The sequence below is a fragment of the Siniperca chuatsi genome, linkage group LG19 (genome assembly GCF_020085105.1).
Source record: "Siniperca chuatsi isolate FFG_IHB_CAS linkage group LG19, ASM2008510v1, whole genome shotgun sequence".
Taxonomy (NCBI): Eukaryota; Metazoa; Chordata; class Actinopteri; order Centrarchiformes; family Sinipercidae; genus Siniperca; species Siniperca chuatsi.
The window spans coordinates 17,654,672-17,672,690 of NC_058060.1; the positions used below are offsets into that span (position 1 = coordinate 17,654,672).

The following is an 18,019-nucleotide window of genomic DNA, read 5'->3' on the forward strand; positions in this document are numbered from 1 at the left end:
GAGTCTGTGTGGACAGGCCTCTATCAGCTTAGCACATCTGTACTGTATTTTCCCCCATTCTTCATTTTGTTTATAATACTGCTCTACCCTTCTATACACAAACGATGTTGGTGATGATTGCTTGGAACATAGCCTTAGCCTCAGTATTTTAGCATTGTACCATATACATATTACAGGGTTCTTGTTTTAAAACAAATCAGCTGGAAACATTATAAAAGTCATCTAGAGACAGAGGTTTCAACCAACTTGAGGAGTTTGAGCGTTAGCATTAGCATACACAGCTGATAAAATCTGCTAGCATGTCATGTCAGCTGACAAAATCCACGGTCGTCAGCTAGAAATGAGAAGCCTGCTTTTGTTTGCCTCTGTGTGGAATCGAAGACCCAGAATTTCGGGTGGTAAACCGGTCAACATTATCTTTGTAAACTTCATATGTGCCATCTGAGAACAGAAAGCTTGAATGTAGCAGTCGCGAAAAGGTTTGATGCGAAAAGTGATGATTTAGGTGTGTCCTATTAAAGGGGATGAATACTTGTATATTTTGTATTTTTGTATTCTATATTTGTAATTCATTCAAATCAGTTTGTAGAGATTTGTTTTCACTTTGACCTTATAGGGGCTTTTTCTGTCAAATTAAATCTACTCTGATTCAATTTTGTAAAATAATAAAACATGAAAACTTCCAAGGGGGGTGAATACATTTTTTTATATGCGCTGTAAATGACAGTCAACCACATATAAAATAGTGTTGATTGACACCACAGAGAGCAGCTCCTTCTCGCAACCCTTCCCTCCCCTCAGCCACCTTGCATGGCAACAGCACGGGTGAGGAAGAGCACGGTTGGCCCAGCCCAGAATAAACCAGGTTACTCCTTCAGGGACCTGGGGAAGAGTTGAAGTGGCAGACCTAGTTACTCCCACTCATCCTCTGTCTGTTGCTGCTGCTCATCAGGAGTCCAATGGAGAATGACAGAGCGTAGACTGAATATGAGTAAAGGGGTTATGAAGCAACTAAATAATGTCTCATTACTTGCATATTAGGTACAACATTAATCCAACATTAGTCTTTCTTGCCTGTATATATTTGCCTTTATCGAGCATAGCGCCTGTAATTACATTTCAGTGTGAGAGGGATAATCTGAGTGCTGCTCCATGGGCCAAAGCATGGTAAAAAAAATGTATAGAAGATGAGAAGATGTAGGAAATGAGAAACATTAAATCTCAAAAGAAATGACCATCCACATCATAGTCTTGGATGATAGTCTAATGTAATACGAAACTTCCACACCCACCACGACCCTCCTCTCTGCCTCTGGAGGTTTTGCTGTCGAGGTGTCAGCAATTTCAGTCTAGTAGGATACACACAGCTCCCCTCTGTACCAATGCAGTATGTGTAATTAAAGTCAGTTTTTATATTTCTCTTCTGTGCTGCCTGCTCCTTCCCTGTTTCCTCCTAAACTGGGTTAATATGGAAATAAGGGTAGAGATCTCTAACATACTGCATACATAAGACTACTGACTACCCCTCACTGTTAGATATTACCCCCTCCACAGATATCTTTAAAACCTATCGTAAAAAACATAGTTCAATTGATGCCAATCTCATGTCTGTATGCTAAATGTAGCTACAGCCAGCAGCAGGTTAGCTTAGCTTAGCATAAAGACTGGAAAAAACAGCTAGCTTGGCTCTGTAACAAAACATTTGAGCTGAGCAAGACTAGCTGTCCCCCCGTTTCCAGTCTTTATGCTAAGCTAACTGGCTGCTAGGTGTAGCTTCATATTTAACGTACAAACATGAGAGTGGTATCAATCTTCTCATCCAATTTTTGCCAAGAAAGCAAATAACTGTGATCTCCAAAATGTCAAACTATTTCTTTAAGACTCATCTCTTTTCTTCAGCTTGCTGACATTCATTATAAAGACTTTTTGTTATTCATTAGTTCTCTGTGCAATATGCCTATTGTGTTTTTCTACTTGTATTCCTAATTACAGACACAAAACATAATGTTATCTCAGGTCATTCTCCTCCTCCTCTTCTTATTAACATATTAATATTCAAACTGGTACTTGTCCTGTTTTTTGTTGCTTGTCCTGTGTGTTACTCGATGCTGTCTCCTATAGGTCACATCATGTTTTGCATGTAATTCTATTGTCTGCCAACGAGCAAGTGCTCCTTTTGCTGGCTTCATCTTGTTTGTGAAATTGATTGTATGATGAATCTGCAGAAAGTAAATGAAGCGAGCAAAACTCAGTCAAACAAAACAAACAACCTCAAAGTGCAGGCATTTAATCATAATGCCCATGAGGACCAAAAACAAACATGCACTGGGATAGATGTGGATTCCCAGTAGCCATGTAAGCACAATATGGTATCCTGAGTTGAAACCTTCCACTATGGGAGAATACATTAACCTTTCACGATGGCTCTGTCGTGAAGATGATCCTCGATATCGACATGCTATCAATCCTCTTCAAAACTAAAGCTTGCTGTGTGATTCTGCTGAATGCCACACTGTGAAGAGCCTTGACATTTCCCCTCCATTCATCAGGTGACACGTTGTCATGGCAACCACTGACACAGAGAAATCCATCTTCACAAGACAAGATGGTTTGTAGATGAGGTCATGACCATTTGCGGTTTGGGGAAACCTTGGCATTTAAAAGGGGAAAACATGCTACTGATATTGATCATAAGCCTTTTAGTTAGTTAGATGAATGAGATGAGACAACTATTATTTGTTTATATTGTGCTCGTTCTTACTGTTGCAGTCCGGCTCGTAGATGTTTTAATGCTTTTCTTAAACATGACACATATTTACAGCTGAAACATATGCTGTGAACAACCTTTCCAATGACCATCTATCTATAAATCCCTGAATGATTAAAAACAGCCAGGCCGGTTTTAGAACTGTGTTGGGTCGATGATGGTTGTGTACCCCAGGGACGACGTACAATATAATGAGGTGTGGTGGGCGTACACGACTCTCTGAGTCTGACTTACCATTGACGCAGAATTCATACGGTGTACAGAGCTCATCTTCAAAAAGGCAACCTGGAGGTGAGAGAACAGAAAAATTTTTTACATACAGCTCAACACTTGACACAGTGGTTTCAACATGGTTTTAAAAAACAAGACTCCCAACTTGAATTATGAAAGCCAAAACACACAAGATTACTATGATTAGTCAATGAATGATTAGTCAATAGACAAAAAAATGCTCTACAGCAATTCTGATGACCGATTAATCGTTTAAGTCATTTATCAAGCAAAATTCTCTTGTTCCAGCTTCTCAAATGGAAGAATTTGTTGCTTTTGTCTTCTTTATATCATTGTAGATTGAATACCTTCTGTACTACTGGTTGGACAAAATAAGCATTTTGAATATGTCACCTTTGGGCATTTTTCACCATTTCTGGACATTTTATGGTCTAAACAATTAATACATTAATCGAATAAAGGACAGATTAACGAAATAGTTTGATTTGTGAAGTATTTTTAATTGCTTTCTTGTCAAGAGTTGGATGAGAAGACTGATACCACTCTCATATCCGTTATAAATTAAGCTACAGCTATCAGCCGGTTAGCTGCTAGCCGCTGATTCTGGGAAATAACTAGCTTGGCTCTTTCCAAAGGTAACAACATCCACCTTCCAGCACCTCTAAAGTTCATTAATTAACATGTTATATCTTATCTGTTTTATCACTACAAAAATCAAAGGGTATAAACTATAATTGTTATCTTTAGATAGAGCAAGGCTAGCTGTTTCCCCCCCATTTCCAGTCTGTAGGCTAAGCTCAGCTAATCGGCTGCTGGCTGTAGCTTCAAATTTACCACACAGTTATGAGAGTGGTATGAATCTTCTTATCTATCTTATTAACTTTCTCAGCAAGAAAGTTAATAAGTGTATATCCCAAAATGTCAAACTATTCCTTTAATGTGTAAAGAAAATTAGCAGCAGCCTTCCCTTAGAGGGAAATTGTATACCAGCAGGTGGGATACAAATGGAGGCGATGACCATATATAGTAGATACAACAGATGGCTGAATGTACAGAAAATGTACTATATTGCAGTACAAAATTAGCCCAATGTCACAATTTCTAAATATGTCACCACTCTATAAAAGTACAGCTTAGTACTGCATTAACTCTGGCTGTCGGCCCTCGCTGCTAATGGCAGAGCCATCAATCATCAATTAGTGTGACTTCTCCTATCCTGTTTCTGACACTAATACCCCAACTCCATGGGCAACGTTTCCATATATGAATGTTGTATGAATATTAATGAACTTTAACGCTTGGACTAGGGCTGGGTGTTCCAGACTAATAAATGAACAGATGGCAGGAGCATTATGGGTAGCTGTTCCCTGTGTTCATATTTCACACGTGGGAGTTGCAGCGAGCAGAGGACTGATTGTTCTGCTCGCCGATCTGCACAGGTGATCCTCCACATTTACACGTTTCCAGGAAAAGCTGAGAAAATAAATAGTCTTCTGAGAAAATAAATAGTCTTCTGTCTTTTAGGCTGAATGTATTGGCACATACAGAGTCAAAACGAGCCCAGACAACAATACAGACCTTCAGCCAAGAAATGAGCCACTAAGAACAAAGCATTTGGGTTTGTTCAATAAGCTCTTAACAGGCTCATACTAGAGAGTTTATGGTGTTTGCAGTGTTAGCAACACAGATACAATCCGTAAACAACTAGGCCAAGCCTCAGCCCTCCTTCTTCAAGTCTTTCATGTTTGTTATTTCCCTCCCTCAGCTCATCAGTTGGAGTGACGTAATTGGATACACGCTCTTGGCCCGGTGGCCTCGATGGACAGCAATGAGCAGCTCATGACTGTGAATTAAGAACAGGCTGAGTAGGAGGAGAGGCCTCTGTCAGACCTTTTTAATAATGAGAAGAGATAGGTGCGAGAAGTCTGTTAATCAATTCACACAGATAATCAGGACAGGTGTGGATGAGACAGGAACTTTTGACTTGTTCCAAGTTTCGTCAAGTTTATTCTTTGCAGATCCATCATTAGGGTCATTAGTCTGTTCTAATTATTAAAAGTCCAGTCTTGATAACTTGATTATACAGACACAGTAGGCAGCCATTTTGTTTGGAAGTTGAGGGCACATTTCATGAAATGACACTGTTTGGAGGTAATGGTTTCAATATGTCAGCAAAATGACTATTTATGATGTAGAATGAGGCATCATAACAGAGCTGTAAGGTCACTCAGCTCTCTAGAACAAAACTAAAAGGCAGAATGTCCTGAACTGAAGACAAACAACTTACCGCTCGAAAACCAAGACCACAAATGGCTTTTCCGACAACTCGTTATTTTATACCCCATACATCCCCCATTTTCATGGACAGATTAAGCTTGATTTTGCAAGTTAACCATAACTCTAAAATGCTGCAGTTGGTTGAAAACTGCACATGGACTTTGTTCCAAAACTTCCTGCCATAGCAGATCCATAATACTCCTTTCCAGAGATATTATACATAATACTATAGGGCACTATATATAATATTATAGGAAACCATAAAAAAACTGTTACATTTCTTTAAAGCACACATTTTAACTTCCTTACGAAAACTTAAAGCTGCTCTAATCAATATTTTTATATTATCAGTGAATTAAATAAAAATGGCCACTCGTAGTGACAAACAAACAGTGCAGGTCCCTGTAGCTCTACGGAGCATTTAAGCATCTTTCAGCTATTTTTTTGGTTTTGTTTTACAGCACATTTACTGTTTCGGTTCACTCTTACCACTCTCATCAGGGCCATTTCTAGATGCAGCAGGCAGCTGTTTTCAGCAAAAAAAAGTTGTAATGAACAGACTGTACACTACCTGCCTAGCACCAAACAGCAGACAGACAAAGTAAGCAACTAGCTGGTGAACACAGCGGAGCATTTAGCAGCTACAGAGCCAGATATTTCCCTCAGGAGTTGGTGGAGACCCAAACAGAGCTAAAAGAAGAGTGAATATTGGTCTTAAATTCATCAGGTGGACAGAAACACAATTAATCAAACAAAATTAATCTGCAGGTATTTTGGTAATTGATTAATCGTTTAGGTCACTTTTCAAGCAAAAATGATGTATACCATCCATTCTTATATAACCAGAACTTAGATTAAGCTTGAAGAGGACAACAAAAATATATAATACCAAACTCATACAGAGCCACCACTTGGATTGAATCCCTGTTCCCTGTTGATCAAGCATCTCAGCGCTCTGCAATTAGTGTCAGTCCATTCAACTTCACCTCCTCAACACTTCCCTGCTTAATTCATTGGGTTCTCTGGGAGGCCTTGTCAGCTCTCAATATTAATTACGACTTTCCATTTAATGAAGCATCCAGCCAAGCATAGTTAGTCAGACATAGTGTGTGTGTGTGTGTGTGTGCTTGTGTATGTGATAGGCAGGAACATAGGGTTGATAACACCACATCCCCTTTCTCCAACACCATGCCAGAGATGATTAAAATGGAGCCTTTTAATTAAAATGCAATCACAGTGGATGCTGCTGATTACCTGAGGCAAAAAAAAAAAAGATGCTACACTTGTCGTGGCTGAGGAAGAAAGCCGGTTGGAAAAAAAAAGGTGTCCAGGCTATATCTTAATGAAGCATCCTGACAAAGAATAGCCACATTGTCTTGTAATTCTAGGCTTACAAGATAATTTCACAAAGAAAATGACCTCTCCAAAAAAAGTGTTATGCTTGCTATTGAGCGCTCTGTTGCCATGTCAACCTCACCATGGTTCAATCACAGAAGCTCATCAATAGGAAAGTGACTATTAGTCAAGTTCAGTAAGTACAGCCTCAGTGGGATTTATTGGATCAACAGAGATGATTTGAGTGCACTTTTTAATTGATTTTTGACTTTTATCTGTCTTATACTCACACTTAAACCTCAACTTGTTCAATCTGTAATCTTTATTTTTTCACCCTTCTGCAAAATCATTTGATTTGATGTGAGTAGTGCTACAGTAAAACAATCAATTAGTCATATAATCGATTAGCCAATCGGCAGAAAATTAAACAATAATTTGCTTGATAGTAGTGGAGCTGTAACTATCACTTACTCGATTAATCGATTAACCGTTTGGCCTATGAAATATCAGCAAATATTAAAAATGCCCATCATAAATTCTGAGCCCATGATGCCGATTAATTTTCTGTCTATCGAATTATCAATTAATAAATGTTACTATATATATATACATATATATATGTATATATATATATATATTAAAATCAATTGTCAGACTAATTGTTGCAGCTCTAGATAATTGATTAATTGTCTTTTATTAAGTAAAAATGCCAAAACGTCTCTGGTTTCAGGCTCTAAAATTTGAGGATTTACTACTCTGTCAGTTTTATATATAATATATAAACTAAACATCATTTTATTGACTTCAAGCAATGATTAAATAACTGTCAGATTAAGCGATAATGAAAATAATTGTTAGCAGCAGCACTAGTTGTAAGCTAACTACAGGTGCTGTACATCTGCAGCAGCTTCCCCTCCCAAAATACGCACTGTGTGACCTAATTTACAACTACAGCATGCAGGGAGAATCCAGAAGGTCAATGGATGCAGTAAGTCAGTAAATGTTTTTTTTAACATGATTTATTAGTAGTTAGTGGCCTGCATTCTCAGAAGACTGTGAAATAAGAGATAGTAACCCTAAAGATTTTACAGCATTTTGTCTCAGTCTTTGCAAATCACATGCAATATGCTATGGAGGTTTTGCATAAAAACACTTCCAGAAATGCATGCAGAAACGGGAACCTGGATCAATTACCTGTGGCCTGGACCTCTCCAAAGCCTCTTTTCCACAGCTGTGTAGCAGAGAGACACTTTCCCATGATGCCCCCGCCTGCCTTATTACAACTAACTGCTATTAAGGGCAGCAAGTGCATCTTCTGTATAAGCAGGCAAGGATCAACACACACACACACACACACCAAAACAATTCACCTTGAGCTAAAATCTCAGCTACACAGCGTGTCGGGGACATAACAGCATGGGTGTCTACCCTCAGGGGCGTGAAATCACGGAGGAGCGTGTTTAAAGGGAAAAGCTCATTTAAGGTTGTTTAAGGAAAAGCAATTATGACTGAGAGTTTCTCATTAGAAAATAATATAAGCATATTAATACCTCAGATAATCTCCACCTGCACATTATCAAGCCATCCATTACACATCGCAGAGCAGATTTCAGTCTAGAGGGGCTGCTTGAGACTGTCTCGAACATTTGGCTGTGATTGGCTGACCTTGCCTGGAACATTAAATATGTCCCGAGGAGGCTAAACCCAAGGCTGAACAACAAGTCAGAGACTTGATCGTTCACTTTCCCCTCACAGGTGGTTGGCCGGTGCCGGGATACCATCTGTGATGTTTGAGGGGCCAAGGAGGATGCTGGGAGTCTGGCAGCGAGGACAGCCACTCCCAAAGCCTGCCAGTTTAGGACATATTTCATTCACTCTCTGGGGCCACTGACATATCTTTTATTATAATTATAAGCTACAACCAAGGACACCTGGTTCATTTTTACTCACACACATACTTGTACTGTCAGCCAAAAGAGCCATTTTAGAACAGTGCAGCTGGTGACAACGGCAATAAAAGTGCAAGTGAATTGAAAAGGCAGCGTGGCTGGAGCAGGGACAGCAGAGAAGAACATCACCTGCAAGCAAATTAGCATCAGCTTGACACCATGTCCGCAGATTTAAACAGCTTGTGTCATTAAGGCGCTCTCCTGCTAAAATTAAAGATGGCTCCAAGCTTTTCTCTGCTCCAAAAGGTCTGTTCTTGTCAAAAGCTGCAAGTCACATTCATACTCAACATGTTCATACATTCCTCATGCACTTTTTCTCTTAACTGACAAGATTTTTGTTATAACAGCTGTTTAAATAATGCTGTGACATTCGGTGCACCTACACTTCAAGGGGAAACCCTTTTTTCTCGGGTGAATCACACTGTTAAAAATTAACTAATTCAAAATATCATGGGCTACATTATTGGTGATGCTTCTTTTTTTTTTTTAAATATTATTTTACGGATAAATGTCCACTTTGTGCATAGAGGGAAAGTTTGACATTTTGGGAAATATACTTATTTGCTTTGTTGCTGAGAGTTAGATGAGAAGATCAATACCTCTCTCATGTCTGTATGGTAAATATGAAGCTACAGCAAGCAGCCAGTTAGCTTGGCACAAATACTGGAAGCAGGGGGAACCAGCTATCCTGGCTCTGTCCAAAGTTAACAAAATCCGCCTACCAGCACCTCTAAAGATCACTAATTAACATATTGGTTGAGACCAGTTGCTGGGGAACCAGCCAAATTACCAGGAAGTTATTGGTCCAACCAAGAAATAATCTGGCACATAAACCTCCATAAAATGGCAGTTTGTTGTCTTTATACCTCAGCTTTTGGACAGATTAAACAAACAACATATAACTTGTTAATTAGTGAGCTCTAGAGGTGCTGGTAGGCGGATTTTGTTACATTTGGACAGAGCCAGGTTAGCGGTTTTCTACTGCTTCCAGTCTTTGTGCTAAGATAAGCTAAATGGCTGCTGGCTTTAACTTCATATTTAGCATACAGATGTTCTCATCTAACTCTTGGCAAGAACTCAAATAAGTGTAATTCCCAAAATGTCAAACTTTTCCTTTAAGGCAAATGAACCAGAGAATAAATCTAAAGTTACTTAAATGAATAATTAGTAGGAGCTAGAAGCAGGGAGTCAGGGGGCTTTTAGGTTACTTTGATTGAAGAGGGAACCTGACGTGAAACCACCTGACATCCAGAGGAGTGTAACCAAACACATTTCTCACCAACTTTCCAGAGAATTTGTCTCAGAATTCCCAGGCAGGCAGGTCACTCTCAGTCACTCAGCTGCCAGCTCCAGGCTACAGCCCAGACAACGGCCATGAATTAAAGATGGCAGCATCACTACGGCAACAGTGGACCCAGAAATAGGTTGGCTTGACCTTTTCCCTGACCCGCGATGAATGATTCAGACATTTGATTTTCTCCCCTCTTCTGAGGTGTGATTGGGAGTTGAAGTGCAGAACCAGAGCAAGTCAAACAGCTTAGCGTCCTCTTTCTCATGTTCTGAAGAGCTCAAAGTGAACCAACACAACATGGCCCCGAGGGAAATCGCCAGTCCTCCAGATGAAGTAAAAGGTTTAACTTTTATGAGTGCCAGTTGCACCTCATTTAAAGTGCAGGTCGTCACAGCACAACAGTGTTTTGGCACTACTTTCCTGCAGATGAAAAGTGGACATGCAAATGCAGGTGACATGCCATTTTTGTTTTGCTCAAGTCATTCTTGTGCCTGTTTGGTAATATCATAGCTCCAACTGAAACTACCCAGCTGCATCATCTGTGGAGTGAAGCACCTTTGGTTATGTTAATTCAGATCAAGGGCCTTTTGGGTACCCATTTTAGCATGAAACTGTATCCACACTTAAACCACTTCTTAGAACTGAAAGGCAATTTTTGTGGCTTGAGGAGAATCCACTGATCTTTCTAAAATCAAACAAACCCGTTATGTTCATTATGTATATTGCATTTTTAATACAAACAAACCGGAGCCTGTGCTAGCTTAGATAAATTGGTGATTCTTACCAATAATGTCATCCACATCTTCCACATGATAAAGTCCTAACATGAACTGGTACCCTTTTAAATCTTGAACCCATTCCTGTTCCTGACATATTATAATCAACCAATGGTAGTGTAAGTTGATTATCAGCATTAGACTATCCAAATATAGCGCGATCTACAGTATATTCAGGTGAACTGAAAAGTATCTTAAACAGGGGCTAGTATGAAAATGTCTAGTTTTGGGATGGATTTTGCAGTTTGAGATGTTATTTAAACCTGCATAAATTAATTTTTTGGCCACTTGGGGGCAGTCGAACAAGCTGTAAACACAATATCGACATGATACCTTATAAAATTGTTATGGCAAATGTGTTGGCAAACAGTTGCCCATTTACACATCTAGCAGACACAGAGCAACATGAGTATTCTTTTGGAGTCGTATTTCTGGTCATCTGCTGAATTTAAGTCCAATATTCACTCTCTTTTAGCTCTATTTTTGGTCGCTACCAACTTCTGAGGTAAATATCTAGCTCTTTAGCAACTAAAGGCGCCACTATGTTCACCAAATAGTTGCTAACTGACCCTTTTCACATTACACACAACCATTTGATCCATTGTTAATATAAGAACATTGATAAGTGCAGCTTTAAGGTTTGGCAGGATCCAGCAGTACTGCCTGTCAATCACATTGGTAGTTTTTGAATAAGGCTACAAACAGCCTGCTTCATTAGAGCTGAGTGTGGAGAGCTGCAAACCAAATAAATATAGGTGGATCTTAGCCAAATTTGCAGGGAAAATGTCATTAATGTACTTCACAAACTACAGCAGTCATATCAATTAGTCACAGAAATAGGAAAATACCTCCCCCATTAGATTTTCAGCATTTCTCCCTTGCCTTTCCTCCCCTCTCTTCAGACAGTCATTTTGTTTCCCTGCTGCACTGAGAAATGGTCTGGAGTATTAATCAGCATCACCCTAAGACGAAGCAGACACATTACTGCTTTAATCACAGCTGAGATAGTATAGATTAATTCTTGTGCTCAACTCGCAGCCTTCAGAATCCTCATTACTGTGTTATTGCCGTCATTATAAATCTTGGCTCGGCAACACATTGGTGACCTTCACACTGACCCCTTTACCAACACCATTTAATGTGAACTGAATGAAACAGTTATGAAAAGAGCCGTCCAACCTTACTTTTAATACCCAAGGATGTTTTCACACTCTGTGTCATGAGGCAGTGGAGCTCAGGTATATGGCATTGTTATGTGCAAGTGTGAAAACTTTTTTACCAAACTAGTAGTGTAAATGCATCATATTGTTACACCTGACAAGTCTCCAAGGAGTAAAAAGCCTCTGCTGAAAAGTAATTTAATTTTAGATTAGAGTGTAAAAGAAGAGCAGTCGTCCCTCAAAAAATGTAACATAACCTTCCTTGCCTCTCTGGTGGCCCTCTTCCTCCTTGACCCAGAATATCTTCTAGGTTCACCTTGAACCGAAGCAAGAAAGAGAATAAGGAGATGGATTGCCTCGACACGTCTATTTGACACAGTTCTGACTTCCTTCCTCTCAAGAGCCGCTGACATTTGTCAGGAAAGACACAAAAGCCCAGCCAGCCGCTTTGCTCTCACTCCCTCGTCTCAATAACCACTCAAAGCCAACACACTCCTCCGAGCATCTGTTGAGTCACAGAGAAACATCGCACTTTGTCTGTTATCACACCAGCCGTGGCAGCATCCCAAGCCAGGAATATACAGCCTGCTTTGTGTCGGGGGTTTTTTTGTTAAATTCAGTGCTCACACTTTAAAGGCTGCAACTTTCAAATTAACTGAAAGATCTTATATTCCCCATGAATTTGAAATACAGCAACACTTCATGAATAGTTATCAGTTCACAATTCCTCAAACTGAACCCCTAAAAACAAGGCTGTAGCAGCTGTATGTTGGTTCGGTGCAGCTGAGAAGAGGCCGTTTATAACACTGTATGTTTATTAGTTAGAATCAATAGGCATATATTACATGATGATGGCAGAAAATCTTGATGTTAGACCAATTACACTCTTATTAAAGGCTGCAGCTGTTGAGATTATCAATTTAGAAAAACAGGCTTTGCAAATAACACACCAAATGCTCATTTAACGATCCTGCGCAGCCATGTGCACAAAGAAGGGATTTATTGCACAATAAAATCTCATCCAATAAATAGTTTGCCATTTAATGAATGAATCAAAGCCTTTAGTGAATTATAGAAAAGCTCCACATCTAAAGTGTCAATAAAGTCAGAACTGAGGGCCGGCGCTAGCGGCTTCAAGCTGACCCTTTACCATTTCTGTCAGGATGACTCAGATGTCCTAAGAGATAAGAAAAATACACTGCGACCTTTACTGAGAGTATGAGAGACACCACAGCAGAGTTATATTAGTTTTGGCAGTCCTATTAGCTTTTATCCTTGGATCAGTTTTTACTTTAATTATGATTTGGTTTCAGAGGGCATTCAAGCAGAGTTTCAGAAATGGAGTTTTCATTATTCCGAAATGTCTCTGCTTTTAAAATCTAATATACAGCATGAGCCATTGTGAGGAATGTGTTGTGGTGTTAAAAGCATGTTGAAGCGGGGTCTGAATGGACATATTACGTGTTTAGACAATTCACTGAAGGTTTTTGGCCACGCTAAGGCTCAAGGGATGGCAATGTTGGTCTATTTGGGTCCAGACTAAAATATCTCAACAACTATTGGATGGATTGTCAGACATTAGTGGTCCCCAGAGGATATATCCTACTGACTTTGGTGATCGCGTGACTTTTCCTCTAGCGCTATCATCAGGTCAAAATCTTAATTTGTCCAAGACTTTGGTTTATGACCAAACTATAATGCCATTCCCATCAACCTCATCTGTATTTTGTGTTTAGTGTTAATTAGCAAACATTAGTGTGCTAACACGGTAAACTAAGATAGTGAACATGGTAAACATTATACCTGCTAAACATCAGTATGTTAGCATTGTCACTGAGCATATTAGCATGCTGAATTTAGCATTAGCTCAAAGCACTGCTGTTCTCCGTACCCTACGTTGGTATTACTGTATGGATCAGATGACAAAATGTGAGACCTATTCATGATTTGTCTTTATATACAGTATATGAATTTAAGGACAGTTGTAGTTACCTCTAATGTTGTCTTATGTGAACTATAATAAGCTTGCTCCCAGAATAAACCACATCAAAATTACTGGTCCCCTGGGACAGACAGGGACTGTCCTAGCAACTCAGGAAATAATAAGATGACACAAACTACACAACATAGAGGATGAAAACAAACCACTTCAGTGAGGCAAGATGTCTAACCACTTGGTACCGTGTACATAATCCACACCTTTGTCAAATCTGTCACACCACATTTCAATCCTCTGAGATGATTTATAAGCACTATAAGATATTTGATATCACCACTCAGTCCTGATATCTATGGGATGACACAAGCTCGTGGCAAAATAGATAGAGCTCAGCAGCCTATGAATCAAATCTAACTTGTCTGGGTATATTAGGCGATGGCTGCTGATAGCTAGTCATAATGAAAAGACCCAGCAGCACAGCCTTAAAGGACAAGGCCTCCATGTACACATTGGAGATAACCGACCCTGTCACATATCTCTATCCATCAATACATACTGTAATACTCCTTAATTTGAGTGTAAAAGACAGTTGTTTCTACAAAGTGGGTTTAGGTAAACTGAGACAGAATCCTTTAAAGCCGGTTGCAAATGCTACACAAGGCTTTGGTAATCAACACAATCGATATGGTGGGATTTAAGGACTGAAGTTTTTCGTCTCACTTTTGAGAAATGTTGAACTCAGTCTGATCTCTGTGTTCCTGCTAGATTTGTGAATGCATTATTAATATAGGGCTAACACCTTGGTGGGAGTTGGATTGATATTTTCATTTTCATTAAATCCCAAAAGCTATTCATAACTTGTTAAATGTTAATTAGATTTAAATTTCTCTATTTTAGTTGATTCAGTGTCTGATCAACAAACTTGCTGAAAGTACATTTATCCTGCTAACAAAACATGACCTTGCATCTGCAGAATGGCTTCCTGTCTAGTTAACAAACTAAGGGATTTTCAGTGGTTGTTATTGGGATTCAGGACACTGCCAAACCTCTGCAAACAGAAAAGAGATGCTGAACTGAATTTTAACAACAGGCTTGATAGTAACACTGATTGCAAAGCGCTAGAGTGTTAATGCGCAACAAAATCACTTTCTACAAATTTTCCACTGGCAGGACTCTCTTCAGTAGTCAATGAATTCATTATTCAAATTCTACTCTTCCTAACTTAGTGTAAACAGCGCATTAACCTTCCTGCACTCTTAAAATAAAGCTTTGTGGAAAAGATGCCAATCATAAATTAAATTTATCTTTTTTTACTCTTTCATCAGTAAAAAAACATTTAACAGCCTTCCAGGGTGTACTTTATGGCATAATTAATGTGTAACAGTGTTACTGGTAGAAATATCACCCTTTGGCTAATACTCAAGCATACTTTTGAATTATGCCTCACTTGAAGGCACTGGACTCAAGGCTGGTTAGTGAGTCACTTCAGCGGTAAAGCACAGGAAAAGTACAACATGTTACCCATCCATGACCTCCTGTTCGGTGGAAGACCAGAGCGTCATCCTGGAAGAGACCGCACAGGCGTCACGCTCGCATCAAGGTGACCAAACAGCATGACTTAGTATTTTACTGCTGTTTATGTCATCCTGTGAGGGGTAGAGTGAATCTGAACCATGTGAGGCAGATGTGACCTATACTATTCTGCTCTACGAAGGCAGAGAGCAGTGATATTGAGAATAATGGTTCTAAATTTTCAGGCTGGAGGCTAACGGCGTAACAGATAGAAAGGTTGTAATGCCTTCATTTTATGCCTGTTTAGGCTGACTAAGTACCTACAGCTGCCATAGAACCTACATAAGACCTAAAAATGCAGATACTATACTCAATCTTCAGGGGAAAACACAGTATCTACAAACAAAATGAGTTCTTTAATCTTTCATGTGCATTTTGACTATTTTTTAAAGAAAATAAACTTATTTTGATTGTTTACAGTCCAGTTATAGGGATTAAATGAATCTATGTTTTGCTAATGTCTTCCTACTACTAATATTTACACTATACTGAAATCAATTATAAATTGATCTACAATTCAGTACATTTAAATATGTAATTTAAAGGTAGCTTAATAACACCAAATTGCATACATTCCAGTAGAGTCAAAAGCTGAGCCGGCAGATACTGAGACCAGAGACGAGAGAAGAGAGACGGTTCCTATCATGATTGGATTAGAAAGGTTATAATGCTTATAACACGTAGAAAGGTTGTAATGCTTAAATTTTATGCCTTTTTAGGCTGATTATTATTATTGATTTACCAAAAAAAGAATTGCCATAGAACCTACAAAACACCTAAAAAATGCAGATTCACTGCGCTCTGTCTTATAATTTTCACAAAATGCAACGGGTAGCCGAAATGCATTATCTGACAACGGTCTCTGAGCTCTCTTGTCCACTTTGTTAAAAAATAAATTTCAGTTATTTTGATTATTTACAGTCCATAGGGATTAAATGTAATGCTATCGCTGTTTTGCTAGGTGCGTGCCTGTCTATCTACTATTGATATTTATATTGAAATCAATTTAAGAAAAGTGCTATACAAATAATTATATATTATATTATATAGTTTATAAATAGAAACCAAACTGTAAAAGATTTAAATATGTGATTTAAAGTCATCAATCACTGCTGATGGCAGTTACTGCTACCCAGCTAAGCTAGTAACCGTTAGCAAGGGTTTAGCTGGGTTTTTATCTCCATCATGATTAGATTTACTGCCTCACTAGTTACGTGGAATAACAAACTGAATTACCAAGATGTTGGTTCACCAAAATGGATATTTATTACAGCTGATTACAGTTAGGGAAAAATCAGTTAGTAAACCTTTAGCGTAGCTATCTCCCGTGCTGGCTTACACTTGATATATCGTATCTCCCCCATGATCTCTCCTGCTTTAGCCTTAGCTGTCTCGTTGTCTGTCTCTATGACTATTTTGCATGCCGTTTTGACAAAAATTATACATTTCTATGGTATTATTTTTATTTAATATGGTAAAACTACTGCCAAAAAGTCAGATTCAGGTCTAAATTTAAACTAATAAACTAAATTTGACCAAGTATGTAACGTTAGTTTCTGCACTTTGGCTTTGTAGGTCAATATAGCAGACCTTGAAATGCTTCTAATATACCTCGTGTATTCTTTAATTTTGTTGTCTGTGTGCATATTACCACTGATTTACACTTACACTAGAGTAAGTAAACTTCTAACTAAAGTTCAGATGTGTTTAGTTTTATGCAGAGGGCCAGATTTACACCACTGCTTACATTTCACAGCACTTAATTACATAATCAGAGCATGCAGCTGCAGACTTATCTCTCCCCATCTGGCTTTCATGTGCTCTCAGACAAGAAGGACATACACACCCACACACAGCAAGCTCTCGCTGTCTCTCTCGCACACAAACACACCCACCCACAGTATATATAGGCTACTGTATATAGGCAGCTACATCATGCCACCACACCTTGATCTAAAGCTTTCCAATGACACACCGTAATTCACAGTGGGACTCATTAAAAACAATAACCAGACTTCTTCCACAAACAGAGAAAGACTTACTGGAAATTCAATGAGAGACACGCACTCTGGGAATAAGCACTGACTCATTCACAAGTATTTTATGCATAAATTAGCCATCTTGTAGGGAGAAAAACCTCATATATATTACAAAAAAATGAAAAACTGTACAGTGGATGGTGTGTGCATGAATATTGCACAGGATTAAAACAGGACGGACACCCTCTGGTTCTAAATATAAAGAATATGATGCAGCTTGGTGCCTTTATGAATCATCACAGAGCAGGAGTGCAAGCCTGAGACCTATATTTGCCTCTTGCTCAATAAAGTTTATACTGTCTGACTGCTGGTCCTAGACCAGTAAGTGTGATTAGAGGTGGTAAGTAAGGAAACGGAAACACACACACACACACACACCTGAAGCAGTAAGATGAGATCTCTTTCTGTCTTAACAAAAGGACACAATTATCACGATGGGTTCTCTAATATGTCATACTTTGGACATGTGCCATACTTTTTCAAATTACAGTGTAGTGTCTAAGGCAGGGCTGGAAGAACAAATCAAGGGTAATGAAAATACAACCCGGCCAAGTCTGAATATGAAACAGGGTTTGTATTAAAGACGCCCTTCTCCTGAGGAGGCATAGGATTTTATTAAATATTTAACTGGATTTGATTTAAAATTGCATGCTCCTTAAGGGCATGTGTTGAGTATTTTTTAT

General features: G+C 38.9%; 1 protein-coding gene across 1 annotated transcript in view; it reads right to left on the reverse strand.

Annotated features, from left to right (window-relative positions):
* Positions 1–18,019, reverse strand: part of ptprn2 (protein tyrosine phosphatase receptor type N2) — a 127,933-nt gene that overhangs the window by 109,089 nt on the left and 825 nt on the right. Inside the window, exon 2 of the mRNA XM_044176772.1 lies at positions 3,002–3,052. Within this exon, the coding sequence (XP_044032707.1) occupies positions 3,002–3,052 (51 nt within the window). The remainder of the gene's footprint in view (positions 1–3,001; positions 3,053–18,019) is intronic.